This window comes from Cynara cardunculus, assembly GCF_001531365.2.
Source record: "Cynara cardunculus var. scolymus isolate 2C chromosome LG 13, CcrdV1, whole genome shotgun sequence".
Lineage (NCBI taxonomy): Eukaryota > Viridiplantae > Streptophyta > Magnoliopsida > Asterales > Asteraceae > Cynara > Cynara cardunculus.
The window spans coordinates 10,046,699-10,065,185 of record NC_037540.1 but is presented as its reverse complement, the minus strand read 5'-3'; the positions used below and the strand labels follow the sequence as shown (position 1 = coordinate 10,065,185).

Below are 18,487 nucleotides of genomic sequence, written 5' to 3'. Positions count from 1 at the left end.
CACCGTAGATCAAACCAAGCAAGCCCATTAAATTGATATAGGGGACAAGTAGCAAAAGAACCATCAAAAGTTTTACTATAAATACATGAAATCTTGTTACAAAGTTCCTACTTTATTTGGTCCTCCCTAAGCTCTAGAAAGCCATCTTCATGCTATTAACTTACAATTTACCCGAAAAAACAACCAACCCGACAGAAGAACCGACACTCGGCCAACTCTATTCGATCAAGAAACATCTTGATCGGTGAAGAAAACCGAATGCACGGTGCTATAAACATTCTGATGACTACAATTTTTGTAGTCGAAAACTAACCGATTTATCTAATCATACAAACCTTCATCAAGCCAGATATCAACCAAGAAGTCTACCATCTCCTGCAAAAAATAGTCAAGATAACAACAATTAAAACGCGGGTCTGTTGGGTCAGCGTGAATGTCGACTTCTACGAGTGTAAGGAGGGCAAGTAATCTTACGGGTAGAGGGATTGGCTCGGGAAAACGGTTGTTATTTGAAAGCAGGTCCTCGTAAGTTGTTGACCAGCTGCAGTAGAAACCGAGCGATGAATTTAAGTGAACGAAAAAGGATTTGAATCTTTGAGATCAAACAAACCAGCAATTGGAGGTAAGGTTTTGGATGAAACCAAATGGGGAATAAATCAAACCTTATGACGGGATCTTCTGGCGTCCTTCCTCTTCGTGATCTTTGAGACTGATCTCCGATCCATTTTCTTCTGCTCTCGTTCCAAGCAATCACGCCTACAAAATCGTTCAGGCACTTGTCAACGTGTATACAAGTTATATCTGCATTCACGTTATCAAGCAGAAAGCAAGACACTCACCATGGTTAATAAATACGGTGGTATTACTTCCTTTGTTTTCCGTATCCTTCCTTGCTTCATTTCCGGGTGCAGAAATTTCTAACGCCCGCTTCTCGTTGGGTCGAGAATTTCCCATATTCACTTCCATCATCATAATATTGTTTCCCCGTGAACTTGCAGTCTCGACTTCCATCATGTTTACAGTTTAAAGACTACGTTTTTCACCTCATTTTCTGGAAAAATACATCTACTTTCGAGTTTCGAGTATTTTTTTTTAAGATTGCAATCTTGAATTGTGCACGTTTTTTCTTCGCACGCCCCTATAAATCTGCATAAGAAACATGTATGATCTAATGAACATCACATAGGGGAAGGAAGAATCATCGTATTGGATGAACAAGATATGTGTATCATATAACTATAACAAATTGTTGGTTTTCCTAAGTCTTGTACGAATAAAATTGACTTTGGATTACTCTGTTGCATGGATTGAAAAGGGTTTTTCTTTAGAACGATTTTTCCATACATGGATGGAGCGTGTTTTTTTTAATTTTGAAAAAACTTGGCTTTTCGGATTAAGTTTCCCCCTGGAAGCTTTTTGAATAAGCCAGTTTCTATATCTTTAAACCACTACTAAACAATCATGTAAAGGTATAGCTGACCGAATAAGTTGTGAGTCTTGTTAAGCCATTTAGATCCTAAAAAGCTCTGATCTTTTCTACGATTGAATCCCATATCATTTTAACTAAAAGCATCAATTATTGAGTTAATCACATCATGAACACTCCTAATAAGTCCTAAATCTACCAAGATCCAACCAACATTCTTAATCCAAAAACCAATAAATCTCAGTGATTACAAACATCTTATGTTTATAACCTTAAAACCCATCTTTAATCTCATACATACATACATCCATATATATATATATATATATATATATATATATATCCTTGGGATTTACCTTTTGCTCATTAATTATAAGTTCATGTGGAATAGAAATTGAAAACCTATTACATACATACATATATATGCACATTTTTCAAAATCAACCCAAGATTCATACATGAGACCGCCAGATCTCATAAACAGTGAATCAAAAGCAAAACCCACCAAAACCCATTTCTTAATTTTGTAACAGTAAAGCATGAACAATCAATTTAAAATAATAATTGAATAAAATAAAATAAAATAAAATAATAAAAAATAGAAAAAGAAATAGAAATAGAGAGAGAAAGTAGGTGTACCTTGAGGAAAATGCTCAGATTGCGAAAAGAAAGAAAGGATTTTCAAGAGACTCGACGGGTTTATATAGAGAGATTTTTTACTATTTCTTTTTATTATTTTTAGTAAACTACAAATTTAGTCCCTGCGCTTTGTGGAAAATAACATTTTTTCATCTCTACATTTTTAAAATTACAAGATAGTTATCGTGGTTTGCAAAAACATCCTGATTTAGTTTCTTCCTTCAATATTCATTAACAAAATTCCTTCAAATGAAGAAATTTTTTATTCTTTTGTCGATTTTGTGTCTTTTATTTAATTAAGAACCACAGAGATCAAAATCATAAATCGATTTTGATTGGGTAAATATCAATAAAAGAACAAATTTGTTTGGCGGTTATTAGAGATAGATCAAATTTGGATAATTTTACAAATTATGATGGTCATATTGTAATTTTAAAATTATAATTATGAAAAGTGTTATTTTCCACAAACCACAGGGACCAAATTTGTAATTCACTCTTATTACCATTATTTTTTCTTGTCAAGTTTCTTGCCCAAAACGTCTCTTTCTTTCCTTGGTTTGTTTCGGGGCCCCTTGTTTTCTTCTTGGGCTGGATCTTGTCCGGATATCTTGAACCTGCGGTTTTTTATTCTCATGAAAAGACGAGAACACCCTTGGATTAATGCTTCAATGACTTGGGTAGGTAAGGTCTTGTTGGGCATTTCGACATGCCCACTGCCTTGCAACTTCCTACGGAAAGTGACCGGCTTTTGTAATCACCTTCTCTTTCAATTTAAGAAATAATAAAAGCAAATTTGTGTTACTTTAAATCGTGTTCAAAAATATATATTTTTATATTACTTTTTTATTTTTAAAATTATATTTTTGGAAAATAAGATTTAAAAAATATATATATGAGAGTTTAAAAATATTTATTTTAATATATGATCGGCATGATAAATGCGAATTTTGGTGTTTTTTTAATATATAGTTTGTTTTCAAAACCGACAAACATAAAATAGTTAATAACGTTATTACTTTTTAATATAAATTTTGTTTACAAAAGGCGTTTATTTTTAACGTCAATTTTGTTAACGTATTTGGTATTGATTTCATGATTTGTATTTCTTTACTTTGTCATATATTGGACATAAATAAAACATAAATCAGCTAAAAAAATGAGCATGTGGTAATCGAGGATAATTTCCAATTACAATGGCGTAAAATTTTGTGAAATAACATAAAAGAACTTACGTTAAAGGTTCTTTTACCAAATTGCTTACCAAGTAAGTTTTTACCAAAAATGCATAGTTGGTAAGCGTCTTTTACTCGGTAAATGCTTATTTAATAAGAGTTTTTTCCTCACTTACCAGATAAAATTTTCACTTCTCGTTGTGGATTGATTAAAGACTGTAATTGGTGGTTCCTTTATTTTATGTTAAGTTGATGGACTTTGATGGCATATTATATGTTCAAAAATGTAGGTGCATTAATAGTTTGTTCTCCTGGTATTCAAGGTTAGGTCAGATGCATGTTCAGGGCCCATAAAAAATAAGGGTCCAAAATTTTTAAATATATAATACTAGTTACAAGATATAAAAAATTCAATATTAAATTAAGGATCAATATGTAATACCCCAAAAATTGGGACAACATAAAATTTCAAAGAAACCATAAATGTGGTATATAAATATCAAGACACGAGCCTTCCCAAAAAGGGAAACTTAAATACGCCCGATAATTATAAAGTGTAACAATTGAGTATGAAGATAACAACCTACTAATCCAATCTCTTGAAGAAATAAGAATGCAATTGGGTGTCACCTAAACCACAAGTCGACACCTCAAAATGCTCCCCAATCTCCCTATCTAAAAAGACCGGTCAAACCTTCTTGGCGACTGTATCACTAAAATCTGAGGTATATGCCAGCACAAAACAAATGTTAGGCTAAAAAGCCTAGTGAACATGAACATAAAGTAGACAAATTGCAATATAATTGGTTAAAACCATTTGTAAAGCCAAGTACGACTTTTTAGGTGGAATCAACGGGGGCAACCCGTATCCATTGAGAGTGATAGGAACACAAAAGTATGTCACTCAAACAACATTGTCCCATAACACCTCAAGAATTATAGTCCAAGTGTCCTAACGACTACTTAACAAATTTCACCTCAAGAATCGTTTGACCGAATAACACCTCAAGGATCGACACACTTAGTGTCTACCTCTAAAGTAACACCTAAAGCGGTGGAATTCTTAGTGTCTACCTCTAAGGTAATACCTCAAGATTCAACCCTCCTAGTGCCTACTTGAGAACCTTCATCCAAACATGTATCTCAAATGAAATGTCCAGCAAATCCAGATTTAGATAATCTTTATTTCATTATGTCTTGAAAATTGTAAAAAAAAACCCTCATAAACTCATCTAAACTCATGAAACCATAATTTATAGACAAATATGATTTTTATGAAAATACCAAGACAATGAACCAAGTTCCATCTGAAATGTCCCAAATAGAAATTTAACACACAAAGATTCATTATCATAACCCCAGTATAAATATTTACCCCAAAAATGCATAAAAGTTCATCAATTATGAGTATGAGACCAAATCACCAAATGGTTATGTAATACTTGCAATTAAAGTTTGAAATGATATCAAGAAACACATTTGGGCATATATCTAGTTTTACAAAGCATTTACAACTTGATGGGATTTTAGAGAAAACACAGAATACTAAGCAAAATCTTAGAAATGGAGGAGGTGAATTTGAATCTTGGTCTAGACTTGTGATCTTCAACATTGGAAAGTAATAAATGCTCTAAAAGGATCTATCTTGACCTAGGTGAACCCTAACAGAATTTACGGGGGAGAAATGAGGTAGAGATGAGAAGTAAATGAAGAAGAAAGCTGAAATTCGAGTTTTAATGGTGTTGGGGAATGCCTGGCGATCCTGCCCTTAGCGGAAACTATCACACGGATCGTATCGAGGACTCGTCTCCTTGGGGCGCTCCTGATAGCTATTGTGCCTAAGCGACACTATAGCGAGGCACAATAGCCCCAATTATATCGAGATTTTTTCTTCATTTTCACCCTTTTGGGTCCTTTTCTTGCCTAATATGTGAACCTCAAGAGACTACCCTTCATGGTATTAACTGAAACTTCTTTACAGATAAAAGATAGGAAAATCTTGGAGTCTTACTTACCAAAAATTCAAAGTGTTACAACATACATGTATTAATTGATTACATTGAATAAGAAAACATGAAAAAAAAAAGTTAATTGATCGTTCATTTTATAGTATTGTTTATTGTTTCTTTATGTCTTTTGTCTAGTATCAAAATCTAAAACTACTTACCTAGAAAACCTTGATATATTCTTTATCATTAATCTCTCACTATGTTTTTATTATTATTCAGTCTGCATAAATTATATTTTTATATTGAAATATAATAGATTTTTTTGTTATTAACTAAGAGAACTCCTAACTTTTGAAAAAAATTACCAACCATATGATAGAGTCCAACTTATATTTATATTCAAATTTTCTAAATCACCTTTGTTTTCTCATACATTATAAACTCCTTATTCCTTAATACTGAGTGCATGAATCTTAAGTACTCTCTGTCTTTTAAACAATAATAAAATCTCAAACAATAATCAATATGGACTTTTGATTCTAAGATTGATGGTTTCAAAAAAGTTTGTTTAACCCTAAAATTTTAATGGTGATGAGAAGCATTAACATTAGGTAAGATGGAAACCCAACTGATTTATATAATTTACATAAAATGTTACTCCGAATAATGAACACTGTGACATCGAATAATGTTAATACACACACACACACACATTAAAGGTATATTGTAGAATGTTTTTATGGTGAAACTAGTTGATGCTATGTAAAAATGATATGGTAGATAATATTAACATAAAAATAATTATTGAGTAATTTTGCGTCAAAGAATACTCGGAAAACAGTTTATATGAAATATAGTATTTTTTTTTATTTCATTGTTATTTATGACGAGGAAACAATATATTAAAAGAAGTTCATATAGATTGAGCGCCCCCTTTTACATTCCATCCAAGACATATAGAATATCAGGAACCCTACTGATATTTCAAGTACCATTAAAATGGGCTTAACTTATAGATTTGGTGGCTTATTACAATTTCACTTTCATAAGTTCTTAAGTAATCCCCATGTCCAGTTGCATAACCATTTTGATTCACATAACTGTAATTAATTTTCAGTAGTGGCATAATATTCTGCTCAGTATCTACGTCATAACTCTTTAATATGAACAAATCATGATATTTGTAAATAAATATGTTTACGATTGCAAGTGCGGATTGTAACATAAACCACAATTCCATGAGGGAGGAAAATGGATGATTAAGAGTTAGCCAGTTAGGTGTATGAGATGGTGACTTTAGATCGATAACTTATTCCATTAAGGCGGGACAAAATTTATTTGTTGCGGTAAAAAGAAATTATATTTTTGAAACGTGTCTTATATTTTTCATGGGGAAAAAAGTTATTGTAGTTTAATAAAAAGATCAACTACAAATCAAAATATGTTTTCAATAAAAAATAAATAAAGGGGTGTTCACCTGTAGATTAATGAGTTTAATGGTCTATAAGAGGATGTTTGGCAATTGCTGAATGGTTTGGTGCAGAATGATTAAGAGGCTCTTATGATATAGTGCAAAATGAAATATAATTGTTTGGTAATTGTGTACAATAAAATTAGGGTTCTTAATGGTTAAGGGAGATCCAAGATACAAAATCATTCAGAGGATTTTAGAAAACCATTAAGAGACCAAACAAGATTCACCTGTTAACAATTCAGAGGTTGCTTCTTAATGAAACTATTAAGAGGTAAACAAACAACCCTTAAGATTTATTTGCTTATTCCGTATATGTGTTTTTCTTTACGACTTAATAGTTATGCCATTAAATGAAAATGATTATATGGGATAAGTTAGAACTCCTCAATTGTCAGACATCTCAAATAAGTTATACAAGAAATGATCAAACCCTCTCTCTTTGCTTCCTTCAAACTCATAGGTCTTTCGTCCCTTAAACAGACAAATTTATCTAGACACAATGCCGGACCCAAGCTTTTTGCCGAACATGTGCACCTTGCAGCTGGATTGAAGGCCCACAAAGTCGTCAAATGTGTTTTTAGTCGAATTCTACCGTTTCAATGGATTCTTTTTAGATTCTTGGTTGATTTTGAGAGATTTTTTTTCGAGTTTTTTTTTTGTTGATTTTGAGAGATTTTTCCAATTTTTTGGTTGATGTTTTCTGTAAATTATAATATTCCGAGGCACATCTTAAAGCTTAGTGGGGACACCTTTCATACCAAAAAGATTTCTACTTACGAAAAATGGGTTGACAGGGTGTATAGGCCTCTGCTTGGACCTTCATAGATCTATCCCTATCTAAACCTACAAATACATGACTTAGGGGCTGTTTACCCGGTAAGCGTTTACCTTTAGGAGTCAACACTATAATTTATTTTCTAGGTTACATTATAGTATCTCAAAATGGTATCGTGTCCAGCAATATATATGGTAAGTGCTTACCCGGGTAAGAGTCATCATCCTCACTTATTGGGTAAGACTATCTATCATTATCATCGCTCTTACCAGATAAGATTCTTGGGTCTTGCCATGTTCGTTCAGTGAGGAAATTTACCCGGTAAACACCTACTGGGTAAATGTTTAGTAAACGGCCCCTTAATGGGGAAAAAGGTAACCAACCCTAACTCTATAGATTAATACATTTGGAGTGTTATGGATTTGGCAAAATTTAAACAAAACTCATAACTACATTTGGTGGTTTGTCTAAATCATGGATTTATTCCTTAAAACGAATTATTTACATTTGGTCCTTAACTTTTTACTTTTATAACATTTAAGGTCTCTAAAGTTAACACCATCAGTTGACAACCGTTAGAAGAGACAAATCCGTTTTTGGCCAAACTATCTAAAATTAACATCGTTTGGAAAAAAAATATTTGCTAAAAATATTCCAAGTACAGTTTAAGTTAAATATTATATATTAAAATATGTTTGTGGGGATAAATAATTTTTTTTATGTAAAAGGTAATCATGTTTTAAAAGTTAAAATATTATGAGAAATTATTAAATTGCATGATCAAATACTTATAAATAAAATACAACAATTAAAATTGATATAATAATTAAAATATTAGTTTTTGTTGATCGTATTTAAAATATTTTAATAAATAAATTTAAAGAAAATATACATGAATCAAATTAATTTTGGAGTGAGGAGTCGTTTACTAAATACTTACTCGATAAGTGTTTACCAGATAAATTTCCTCAACGGATGAACATGAGAAGGGCCAAGAATCGTACCGAATAAGAGCAATGAAAAGAATGGAGTCTCTTACCCGGTAAGTAAGGATTGCGACTCTTACCCAGATAAGCGCTCACCTAGTAAATTATTGCATTCGATATGTTTTGATGTACTAAAATCTTACGCATAAAAATAAATTGTAGTGTTGACTCCTATAGGTAAGCACTTACTGGGTAATCATTTGAGTAAACAGCCCCTGAATTATATTTTTGGTACTTATAGTTTGTCGAGAGATTTATTTGTCTCTTTTAACGATTGTTAAGTGACGATACTAACTTCATGGACCTTAAATGTTATAAAATTAAAAAGCTAATAACCATAGTGTAAATAGTTTGTTTTAAGGAATAAATTTAAATTTTGAGCAAACTACAAGGACCAAAAGTGTAATTAACTCTTAAGTGGCAAAATTGCATGATGTTAATAGAATATGTTTCATGACACTCGCAACTTGCAAGTATATAAATTATTAAGAATTCTCGTGATTTGGGGGACTGAAATTTGACGAACCGGAGTTGACTAAACGCCATTGGAGCTCTCTTCTACTTACAGAAACCTGCTTCCACTGTGAGTGAGTGTGTTGACTAGATAATTCATCCATGCATTCTTCCGATGCAAACATCCATGGCCTGCCTTTGAAGCCGCCATCTTCATCATCAACGTCTTGGAAATACGATGTATTCTTGAGCTACAGGCCGAAAGATACTCTCAAAACCTTTACTGGTCATCTCTACACGGCTCTAGATCRTGCTGGAATTCGCACTTTCATGGGTTATCACAACGATGAACTGYCAATAGGTTCCGATGTTTCATTGGAATCGAYAAAAGCGATAGGAGAATCCAGGGCTTCGATTATCGTGTTTTCGAAAAACTATGGTTCTTCGAGCAGGTGCTTGGATGAGTTGGTGAGGATAATCGACTGTAAGAGAAAGGTTGGGCAATTGGTTCTTGCTATATTTTATGATGTTAGTCCGATTGATGTGCGGGAGGGTTTTGGAGGTGCTTTTGATGCTAGAAATTTCTCGGAATGGGATCTGAATGTCATCTCGGACGGGTAATATTTTTTTGATTGATGATCCTTGATCTTATTGTGCCTGTATGCAATCGTTTAGTTTGTTAACTTAAATTTTGGTAGGTTTCTGCTCTAGATTTAGATTGTTTGGAATCTCATATTCAAAGGAAGGCAGTTATACAGGTGGCTTGCTTAATCTAATATGACATGGCTTTTAAATTGTATCATTTGAATGTTAGGGAAAGTTATGCCACCATATAAGATCTAGAAAATATGCAGAGGTACTTCAATGGTTTAACTATCTAGGATACTTATACTTAGCTATGCCATTCTTCTCTATATCATTTGAAGAAACTACAACCAAAAATCTGGTTGTCTCCTTTGTGTTGTGAATGGTGTCAGATGGGTAAGAGCATTTCGGCATTTGTCCATCTCATATACAAAATATGTCTTGGTTTAACATTTCTTTTGACAGTGTTCATGGAGTTGTGGTAGATCTTGTTATTTTTGTTGATTATTATTCCTGTATCATATTATGCATATGGCTTTATTTACTAAGCACTATGCTTCCATGCTGAACTGTTTTGTGTTCAATAAAATTTATGCTTATGTTCAGAATCAATTTAGAGTTCAAACTTAATTAAAGAATTGTTCTCCATGGAATGTATGAAGTTTATGRATATGGTTGAGAATCTACATGGATTATCTTGTGGGACGCTCTACAACAAATCAGAATACCTTAGCGAAAAATAGGCATTTGCTAGAGATCGTTATCTCACCTCTAGCGAATGCCTATTTTTTGCAATTTTGCTCCATGTTATCTTATCAATTGCATGTTGACTGCTATCTTGAAGCCCAAATTTTCTAGCAAGTTCCTTTGTTTTCTAAAATCAGACCCAAACTAACTAGTAAATCCCATGCAGAGTTGGGTCTTTTGGGGGGGGTTCACAAACCTTCCTTCTACCTCAAGGGGTAGAAAGGTTGCTTCCGTGGAAATACTTGATTTGCGAAACAAAAATTTAAAGGAACAAGAGAACAAGCTACAGGTGAGAGTGTGTGCAAACATTCTCTCAGTACAGTACACAAAAGGCAACATAGACAAATGTAAGGAAAATAAGTTAAAAGAAACAAGGAAACACAGCGCAGTACTTGGAACTTTAGTACAAGAGAGAAAGCTAAGAGTAGTATACTATTAAGAGGTTACACCGGTAGATACAATAGTAGTCATGAAAAGTAGGAAAAACTAAAACAACTCTCGATCTGGTGTGAGACTCTTGTAACCGCACTACCCCCTCGCTCTGTCCCCCCTCTCAAACTCCTCTAAATTCCCCCTCCTCCCGTCTATGCTACAGATTTCTTTGTTTTCTAATAATCTCTTATTTACTATTCCATCATTTGCAATCGTCCTATACTCCTATTGCCAGTACGTGTTTTTATATAAGTTCACTAAAATAGTACATAATATTATATAGCTTGTATTTATTTGCAATATATGTAATGAGTTATATCCAGTTACATTTGTTTGAATAAATTACAGGCATGAGGCTAAATTTATCCAAAAAATTGTTGGGCATGTTCGTCATAAAGTAAGACGTATAAAGTTACATGTCGCCAAACACCCAGTGGGACTGGAATCTCGTGTTGAATACTTGAATTCGTTATTAAGAATTGGATCAGGCGATGTCCGCATGGTTGGCATCTATGGTATGGGTGGCATAGGCAAAACAACAATCACGAAAGCTTTCTACAATATGGCTTTCTATCTCTTTGAAGGCAGCTGCTTTCTTGCAAATGTCAGAGAAGAGGCTGAACGTCCAAATGGTATAGCGCGTTTACAAGGACAACTTTTATGTCAACTGCTTGGGGAAAATAATTTGAAGGTTGCTAATGAACATATAGGGATCAGTATTCTTGAAGAAAGATTCCGTKCCAAAAGAGTTCTCATTGTTCTTGATGACTTGGATCAACTTAATCAATTASAGAGTTTAGCAGGACAACGCCATTGGTTTGGTTCAGGAAGTCGAATTATAATAACGACAAGAAATGAGCATCTRCTGATTCAAGCAAGAGCTGATGACAGATATGAAGCCAATAGATTGAACAAAGTCGAGTCTTTGAGCCTTTTTTGTTGGCATGCTTTTCAGAGAACCATTCCGCTGAAGAATTATATGCATCTTTCTGATGGAATTGTAAGTTATGCTGCAGGTGTTCCCTTAGCTCTTGAGGTTTTAGGATCTTCTTTGATGGGAAGAACCATGGCACAGTGGAACAATACACTTGAGAAATTACAGCTGACTCCTGATAAGAAGATCCAAAGCATCCTACGAATAAGCTTTGATGCATTAGACGATGATGATGTAAAGAATATCTTTCTTGATATTGCATGTTTTTTCAATGGAATGGGCATTGCACCTGTAATGGATATTTTCAAGGCTTGTGGTTTCTTCCCAGAGGTGGGAATCAGGATTCTAATTGATAAATGTTTACTTAGATTTTTTGAGGGTACATTTAGGATGCATGACTTACTACGGGATATGGGAAGACATGTTGTTCGTTCGAAATTCCCTAATGAGCCTGGCAAGCATAGCCGGTTATGGTTGCATAAAGATGTATATGAAGTGCTTACAAAACACAAGGTGAGACCTCCATATTCATTTATTTGTTAAAGCTTTTATGAAAGATATATCTTGATTTCAGTCATAAAGTTCTCTTGGTAAGACGCCTCTACCCAAGGTCATCTTACATCCTACCCCCTAGACCCTACTTCTAGGGGCGATATACTGGGTTTGTTTGGTTTGGTCATAAAGTTCTCTTCTTTCTCCCCTCCCCCTTTTCATTGTCTCTAAATTTGATTGATTAGGTTTGTTAAGAGTCCCATATTGGTTAAACTTGGACCTGTCTACTTCAATATATGTTGGAACCTCCCTTCTCTCCTCAAAGGCTCTTTTAGAGAGATTCAAAGCGGTTCTAGATATCCTAACATGTTATCGGCCAAGGTTTGCCATCTGGATATCTGTGCTCGCCTAGCCTATGTTGGAGGGGGGCGAGTTAAGTCCCACGTGTTCTAGACTTGGACCTTGGTATTTCCATATATGTTGCAACCCCCATTCTCTTCTCAAAGGGCTCTTTTAGAGACAGATTCAAAGCGGTTCCATATATACTAACAAGGTTAATTGAAGAAAGTTCTCTTCTCCATCCTTTTCAATAAAGATGTACTTTGAATTTATTTTTTTATTGCTTTAGGGAACAAATGAAATTGAAGGCATCATCCTGGATCCACCAATGCAAATGCTTATCAGTACGCTAGCATTTGCAAAGATGCACAAGTTAAGATTGCTTCAGATAGAAAATGCACAGCTCAGTGGAAGCTTTGAAGGTTTATTCAAAGAGCTAAGGTGDCTTTCTTGGCATCACTCCTCATTGGAAAGTTTACCGATTGACTTTCATCCAGAAAAACTTACATTCCTTGATATGCAGAACAACAATATGAATGTAGTGTGGCATGGTATTAAGGTATGGCACCCCACTTGCAATGTTAATTTGTTTCTTCAAGATAAAAAAATGTTCAAATTTCGTTTTACAGAAACTTCAGTTTTCAGGAAATATAGATAACTATATTTATCTTGTAATATTCTACAGCTCCTTACAAACTTGAAGGTCCTTGATCTCAGCCAGTCTAAAGTGATGACTTCGACTCCAGACTTTTCTGGTACACCAAATCTTGAAAAGTTGACACTTTTTGATTGCACAAGTCTGTTGAAGGTTCATCCATCAATTGGATGCTTGGGTAGGCTTACTGAGTTGAGAATGGAAGGTTGCAGTACCCTTCATGGTCTTCCAAGTAGCATCTGCAATGCAGTATCACTTGAGAAACTAATGCTTAGTGATTGCAAAAGTTTCGAACAATTGCCTGAAGATTTGGGGAGTCTGAAGTGTTTAAGGGTGCTCCATGTTGATCACACTGCAATTAAGACATTACCCGATTCAATCGGGCTTCTGTGTAACCTCAACGAGCTGCAGTTAAATTTCTGCCCACGCCTTGTTGCTCTTCCAAGTAATATTTGCAAATTGAGATCTCTTCAAACACTATTTGTCACTGCTTGCTCAAATTTGGAGCAATTTCCTTTGGAATTGGGTAATATGGAGTGCTTAAGAGAGCTTCATGTTGGTGGAACTGCAATCAGACATTTACCTGATTCAATTGGACTTCTGAAGAACATTACAGTAATATCTGGGCATGGGAATTGCAGAAGTTTAGCGACCAAATCTCATTTCCCATCCTTCCAGTTTCTGGCATTACCTCGATCTTTGAATACTACTAGTTTTCTGCCACCATCCGTATCTGGCTTACATTCATTGTCGGAGTTAGATCTTAGTTACTGCAGTCTCTCTGATGGGGATATTCCGGATGATCTCGGGGGATTATCCTCGTTGCGTGTTCTGGATTTACGTAAAAACAGATTTTGTCTGCTGCCCTCCAGCCTTGGTCAGCTAACAAGCCTAAAAAAACTTTTTTTGAGTCGTTGCTGGAAACTTAAATCAATCTTGGAATTCCCTCCCAATCTTCGTCGCCTAATTGCAAGGGATTGCAGAGCATTGGAAAACATTCCTGATCTATCGAATATGAAGTTCTTAAAATATTTAGATCTTGAGAGCTGCTGCAAATTGGTTAATATCTTGGGCCTGGAGAACCTCAATTGTGTGCAAGAAATTAATATGGAAGGCTGCCATTATCTGTCCACCAGTTTTGCTTGCAGTTTGTTTCAGGTCTCCTCCCTTTCTCTCTCACTCTCTCTCTCTCTCTCTCTCTCTCTCTCTCTCTCTCTCCCCCCCAGATTATAATTTTCAAAAAATTTCTTGAACAGGGATACTCTGGCCGTTACCTGAACTGTAATCTTCACCTTCCAAGACGGGAGATTCCACATTGGTTTGATCATCAAARWCTTGGCTCTTCCRTTTCTTGCATTGTTGAAACTGATTCTGTTGAATTGACTCTGTGGGTTGATTATATACAAGAGGGCAAAGAAGWGAAATSGAATGGACCCGTTATGGAGTATATMAGTGYKGTTCTGAACAACCAGACAAATGGTATAAAGTGGTTCCACTATGGATACCCATGTAGAGCTTTTGAGCCTGAAGCAAAGACATGGGTAAATTATGGACCTCAACCTTACCCGTTGAAATCTGGAGACCAGATTGAAGTTTCCTTCGAAACCCGTGGAAATTTGAAGGTGGAGAAGTGTGGTATTCATCTTGCGTATAAATCAATCATCAAGGCAACTGAACGATCTTCACYGGTCACAACAGAAATAGATGGGGATATCAGTGCTCTTGAAATAAGCTGCAACGAGAACAAAGTTTCTAAAAGGTGGAAACCAGTTTGATAATTCCAGACTGATCTTAGTTGTATGTGGTATGCCAGCAGTCCTCTTGCAACAAGTTGTGCAGCGTTACAGATTTACAGGTATGTCCTCTCATTTTCTCTAAAATATTGCGTTAAACGTTTGCATCATNTTTCTTGGCATCACTCCTCATTGGAAAGTTTACCGATTGACTTTCATCCAGAAAAACTTACATTCCTTGATATGCAGAACAACAATATGAATGTACTGTGGCATGGCATTAAGGTATGGCACCACTTGCAATGTTAATTTGTTTCTTCAAGATAAAAAAAAATGTTCAAATTTCGTTTTACAGAAACTTCAGTTTTCAGTAAATATAGATAACTGTATTTATCTTCTTGTAATATTCTACAGTTCCTTGCAAACTTGAAGGTCCTTGATCTCAGCCGATCTAAACTGATGACTGCGACTCCAGACTTTTCTGGTACACCAAATCTTGAAAAGTTGAAACTTTTTTATTGCACAAGTTTGTTGAAGGTTCATCCATCAATTGGATGCTTGGGTAGGCTTACTGACTTGAGAATGGAAGGTTGCAGTACCCTTCATAGTTTTCCAAGTAGCATCTGCAATGCAGTATCACTTGAGAAACTAATGCTTAATGATTGCAAAAGTTTCAAACAATTCCCTGAAGATTTGGGGAGTTTGAAGTGTTTAAGGGTGCTTCATGCTGATCACACTGCAATTAAGACATTACCCGATTCAATCGGGCTTCTGTGTAACCTCATCGAGCTGCATGTAAGTTTCTGCCCACGCCTTGTTGCTCTTCCAAGTAATATTTGCAAATTGAGATCCCTTCAAAAACTATTTGTCACTGCATGCTCAAATTTGGAGCAATTTCCTTTGGAATTGGGTAATATGGAGTGCTTAAGAGATCTTCATGTTGGTGGAACTGCAATAAAAAATTTACCTGATTCAATTGGACTTCTGAAGAACATTACAATAATATCTGCGCATGGAAATTGCAGAAGCTTAGTGACTAAATCTCATTTTCCATCCTTCCAGTTTCTGGCATTACCTCGATCTTTGAATGCTACTAGTTTTCTGCCACCATCTTTATCTGGCTTACATTCATTATCGAAGTTGGATCTTAGTTACTGCAGTCTCTCTGAATGGGATATTCCGGATGATCTCGGGGGATTATCCTCACTGCGTGTTCTGGATTTACGTAAAAACAGATTTTGTCTGCTGCCGTCCAGCCTTGGTCAACTAACAAGCCTAGAAGAACTTTTTTTGAGTCGTTGCTGGAAACTTAAATCAATCTTGGAATTCCCTCCCAATCTTCGTCACCTAATTGCAAGGAATTGCAGAGCATTGGAAAACATTCCTGATCTATCGAATATGAAGTTCTTAAACTATTTAGATCTTGAGAGCTGCTGCAAATTGGTTAACATCTTGGGTCTGGAGAACCTCAATTGTGTGCAAGAAATTAATATGGAAGGCTGCCATTATCTGTCCACCAGTTTTGCTTGCAGTTTGTTTCAGGTCTCTGTCCTTTCTCTCTCTCTCTCTCTCTCTCTCTCTCTCTCTCCCCCCCNTTTATTTGAAAGTTCAATCAAGTTCTGTTCCGTTTCAAGTTCAGCAGTAGACTTGCAGTTACAGAAATTGAACTTTTTTTTTTTGAAGTATATAATATTTATATACAACAAATGGAACAAATAAACTCACACACCCTCCTCACCTATGGTGAGGTTTGAACCCCTGACCTCCTAGAAGGCCAAGGGCTACGATACCGCTAGGCCAAAGGCCCTTTGGTTACAGAAATTGAACTTTCCGTGATCAGGGTAGTTAAATGCACGTAGGAGTACGGTTGGGGGAGGGGATGGGAGGCTGGAGGATGGGTTGGGGTGAAGTGTCTTCAAGGTTGGTGGTTGCTTGTGTTAGAGATGGAGTCTCTTATTGTGCCTGGTGTGCTTTTTCTCATGTTCGACTCTTCTTTTATAACTCTTGTTACTCGTTATTGTACATGTTATATTTTGTGATTACTTGTTGCACACATCTTTGCGCCATGCACAATCCCCCCGGGAAACAGCCTCTTTGTCCTAGTGGTTGCGGTAAGATCCATGTTATTACACAAGCATTTGCAAGAATGCAAAAAATAAGATTGCTTCAAGTCAAATAAACTTCAAAAGTTTTCCAAGTTCCAACTAGCTTTTAGATCTTCATAATTCCAAGAACTTGATGTTATCTGTGAGGTTGGTGTTTGCTATCCTTTTATCTTTTCATGCAATTTTTGGTGGAATCAGGTGAAAGTCTGTGTTAATTGTGTCTTGTGCATACCCTCTCAGGTCATCATATTATATTATTTAATATATCTCTACCATCTTTGGGTGAAGAATAGAGGAATTAAAGATGTTAAACCCATTTATATAGTGTTTTTTGAATCTTGCAGGTAGACGGTCTCTGATTCATAGTACACGGCATGATATCAAAGGATTCATGAACAACCGTTCTGCCATATGATCCACAGGTAAACTAAAACGGAACCTTCTAAGAAGTCAAAAATTCAAACCTCACTCTCGATAAAAGAACCTGAAAATCTGTGTTCGCCTTCATCCCCTTGAAAAAGACGGAATAAAAAAAGTTCTTCGTTTTTCTTTTGGGAGATTGGCCAAAATAGTCATTCCTCTCATATAAATTGGTCCCCTAGTCATTCCTCTCCATGATTTACCTGAATATCACTACATCCGCAAGTCCCATGTCGGACCCAGCTAAAAGACAAAACTTTTTTATCGGATTTGACTCAGGTCCACAATTGCAGCAGCTAGGTCTACAATTTGAATTTTCTTTTTCGAGCTTTTAGCTAAGGGTCCGTTTATTAAACACTTGGTAAGTGTTTAACGCATAAATTTTCTCATCGGATGAACATGAAAAGGGTCAAGAATCTTACCGGATAAGAGCGATGAGAATGGGGTGTCTTACCCGGTAAATGAGGATGACGACTCTTACCAAAGTAAGCGCTTACCCAGTAAATTGTTGCATTCGATATGTTTTGATGTACTAAAATCTTACCCATCAAAATAAATTATAGTGTTAACTCCTATTGGTAAGCGTTTATCGGTAAGCATTTGGATAAACGGCCCCTAAGTCTGTAAGTGGATGATGTGGGACTTGCGAAAGTAGTGATATTTGAATAAATAATGGAGAGGAATGACTACCGATTTACGTAAAAAGAATGGCTATTTTGACCCATTTTACTTTTCTTCTTTCCATACTTGAGACAAACGAGAGGGGAATTACTCGATTACTTTTTTCATTCAAAATTCCTCTAAATTCGTTACCGTAGAAAATGTTGAAATATACTTTCTTTTATTTTCATATCTGTAATGCCTTCAATCGAAAAGGGACCAAATTAAACAAAAAGGGATGATATGTGAAATTTTAAAACTAAAAAATAACAGGGGTCTGAATGGATTTACCACAAAACAAATGGACCTGTTTTATAATTATTAGAAATTTCATTATAAACTGATAATGGTGCAGTGCTTGAGCTCAATTGGACCTTATTTACGTCATTGCCATTCAATGAAATTTCCAAAAACTCCCCAGTTTTACCAACACAACACCCCATAAAAACAAACACAACACAGCATTTTAAAAGCATGTAGTAACTATCAAAGTAACTTCCTGTGTTTT

General features: G+C 35.3%; 2 protein-coding genes across 2 annotated transcripts in view; one reads left to right on the top strand and one right to left on the bottom strand.

The window, feature by feature from the left end:
- Window positions 1-144: 144 nt before the first annotated feature.
- Window positions 145-2,080, bottom strand: LOC112525754. Its single transcript, XM_025136008.1, has 5 exons — window positions 2,066-2,080; window positions 840-1,146; window positions 663-756; window positions 475-541; window positions 145-375 (listed from the first exon to the last, which is right to left on the bottom strand). The coding sequence occupies exons 2-5, from the start codon at window positions 1,012-1,014 to the stop codon at window positions 322-324; spliced, it is 390 nt and encodes a 129-aa protein (XP_024991776.1). The 5' UTR covers window positions 1,015-1,146; window positions 2,066-2,080; the 3' UTR covers window positions 145-321.
- A 6,872-nt stretch (window positions 2,081-8,952) lies between these two features.
- The window catches only part of LOC112524743 (TMV resistance protein N-like), a 20,860-nt gene continuing 11,325 nt past the window's right edge, over window positions 8,953-18,487 (top strand). Inside the window, exons 1-7 of the mRNA XM_025134701.1 lie at window positions 8,953-9,494; window positions 10,990-12,088; window positions 12,696-13,043; window positions 13,086-14,219; window positions 14,318-14,820; window positions 14,875-14,916; window positions 15,190-16,336. Coding sequence (XP_024990469.1) covers window positions 9,040-9,494; window positions 10,990-12,088; window positions 12,696-13,043; window positions 13,086-14,219; window positions 14,318-14,820; window positions 14,875-14,916; window positions 15,190-16,336 — 4,728 coding nt within the window. The 5' untranslated portion in view covers window positions 8,953-9,039. The remainder of the gene's footprint in view (window positions 9,495-10,989; window positions 12,089-12,695; window positions 13,044-13,085; window positions 14,220-14,317; window positions 14,821-14,874; window positions 14,917-15,189; window positions 16,337-18,487) is intronic.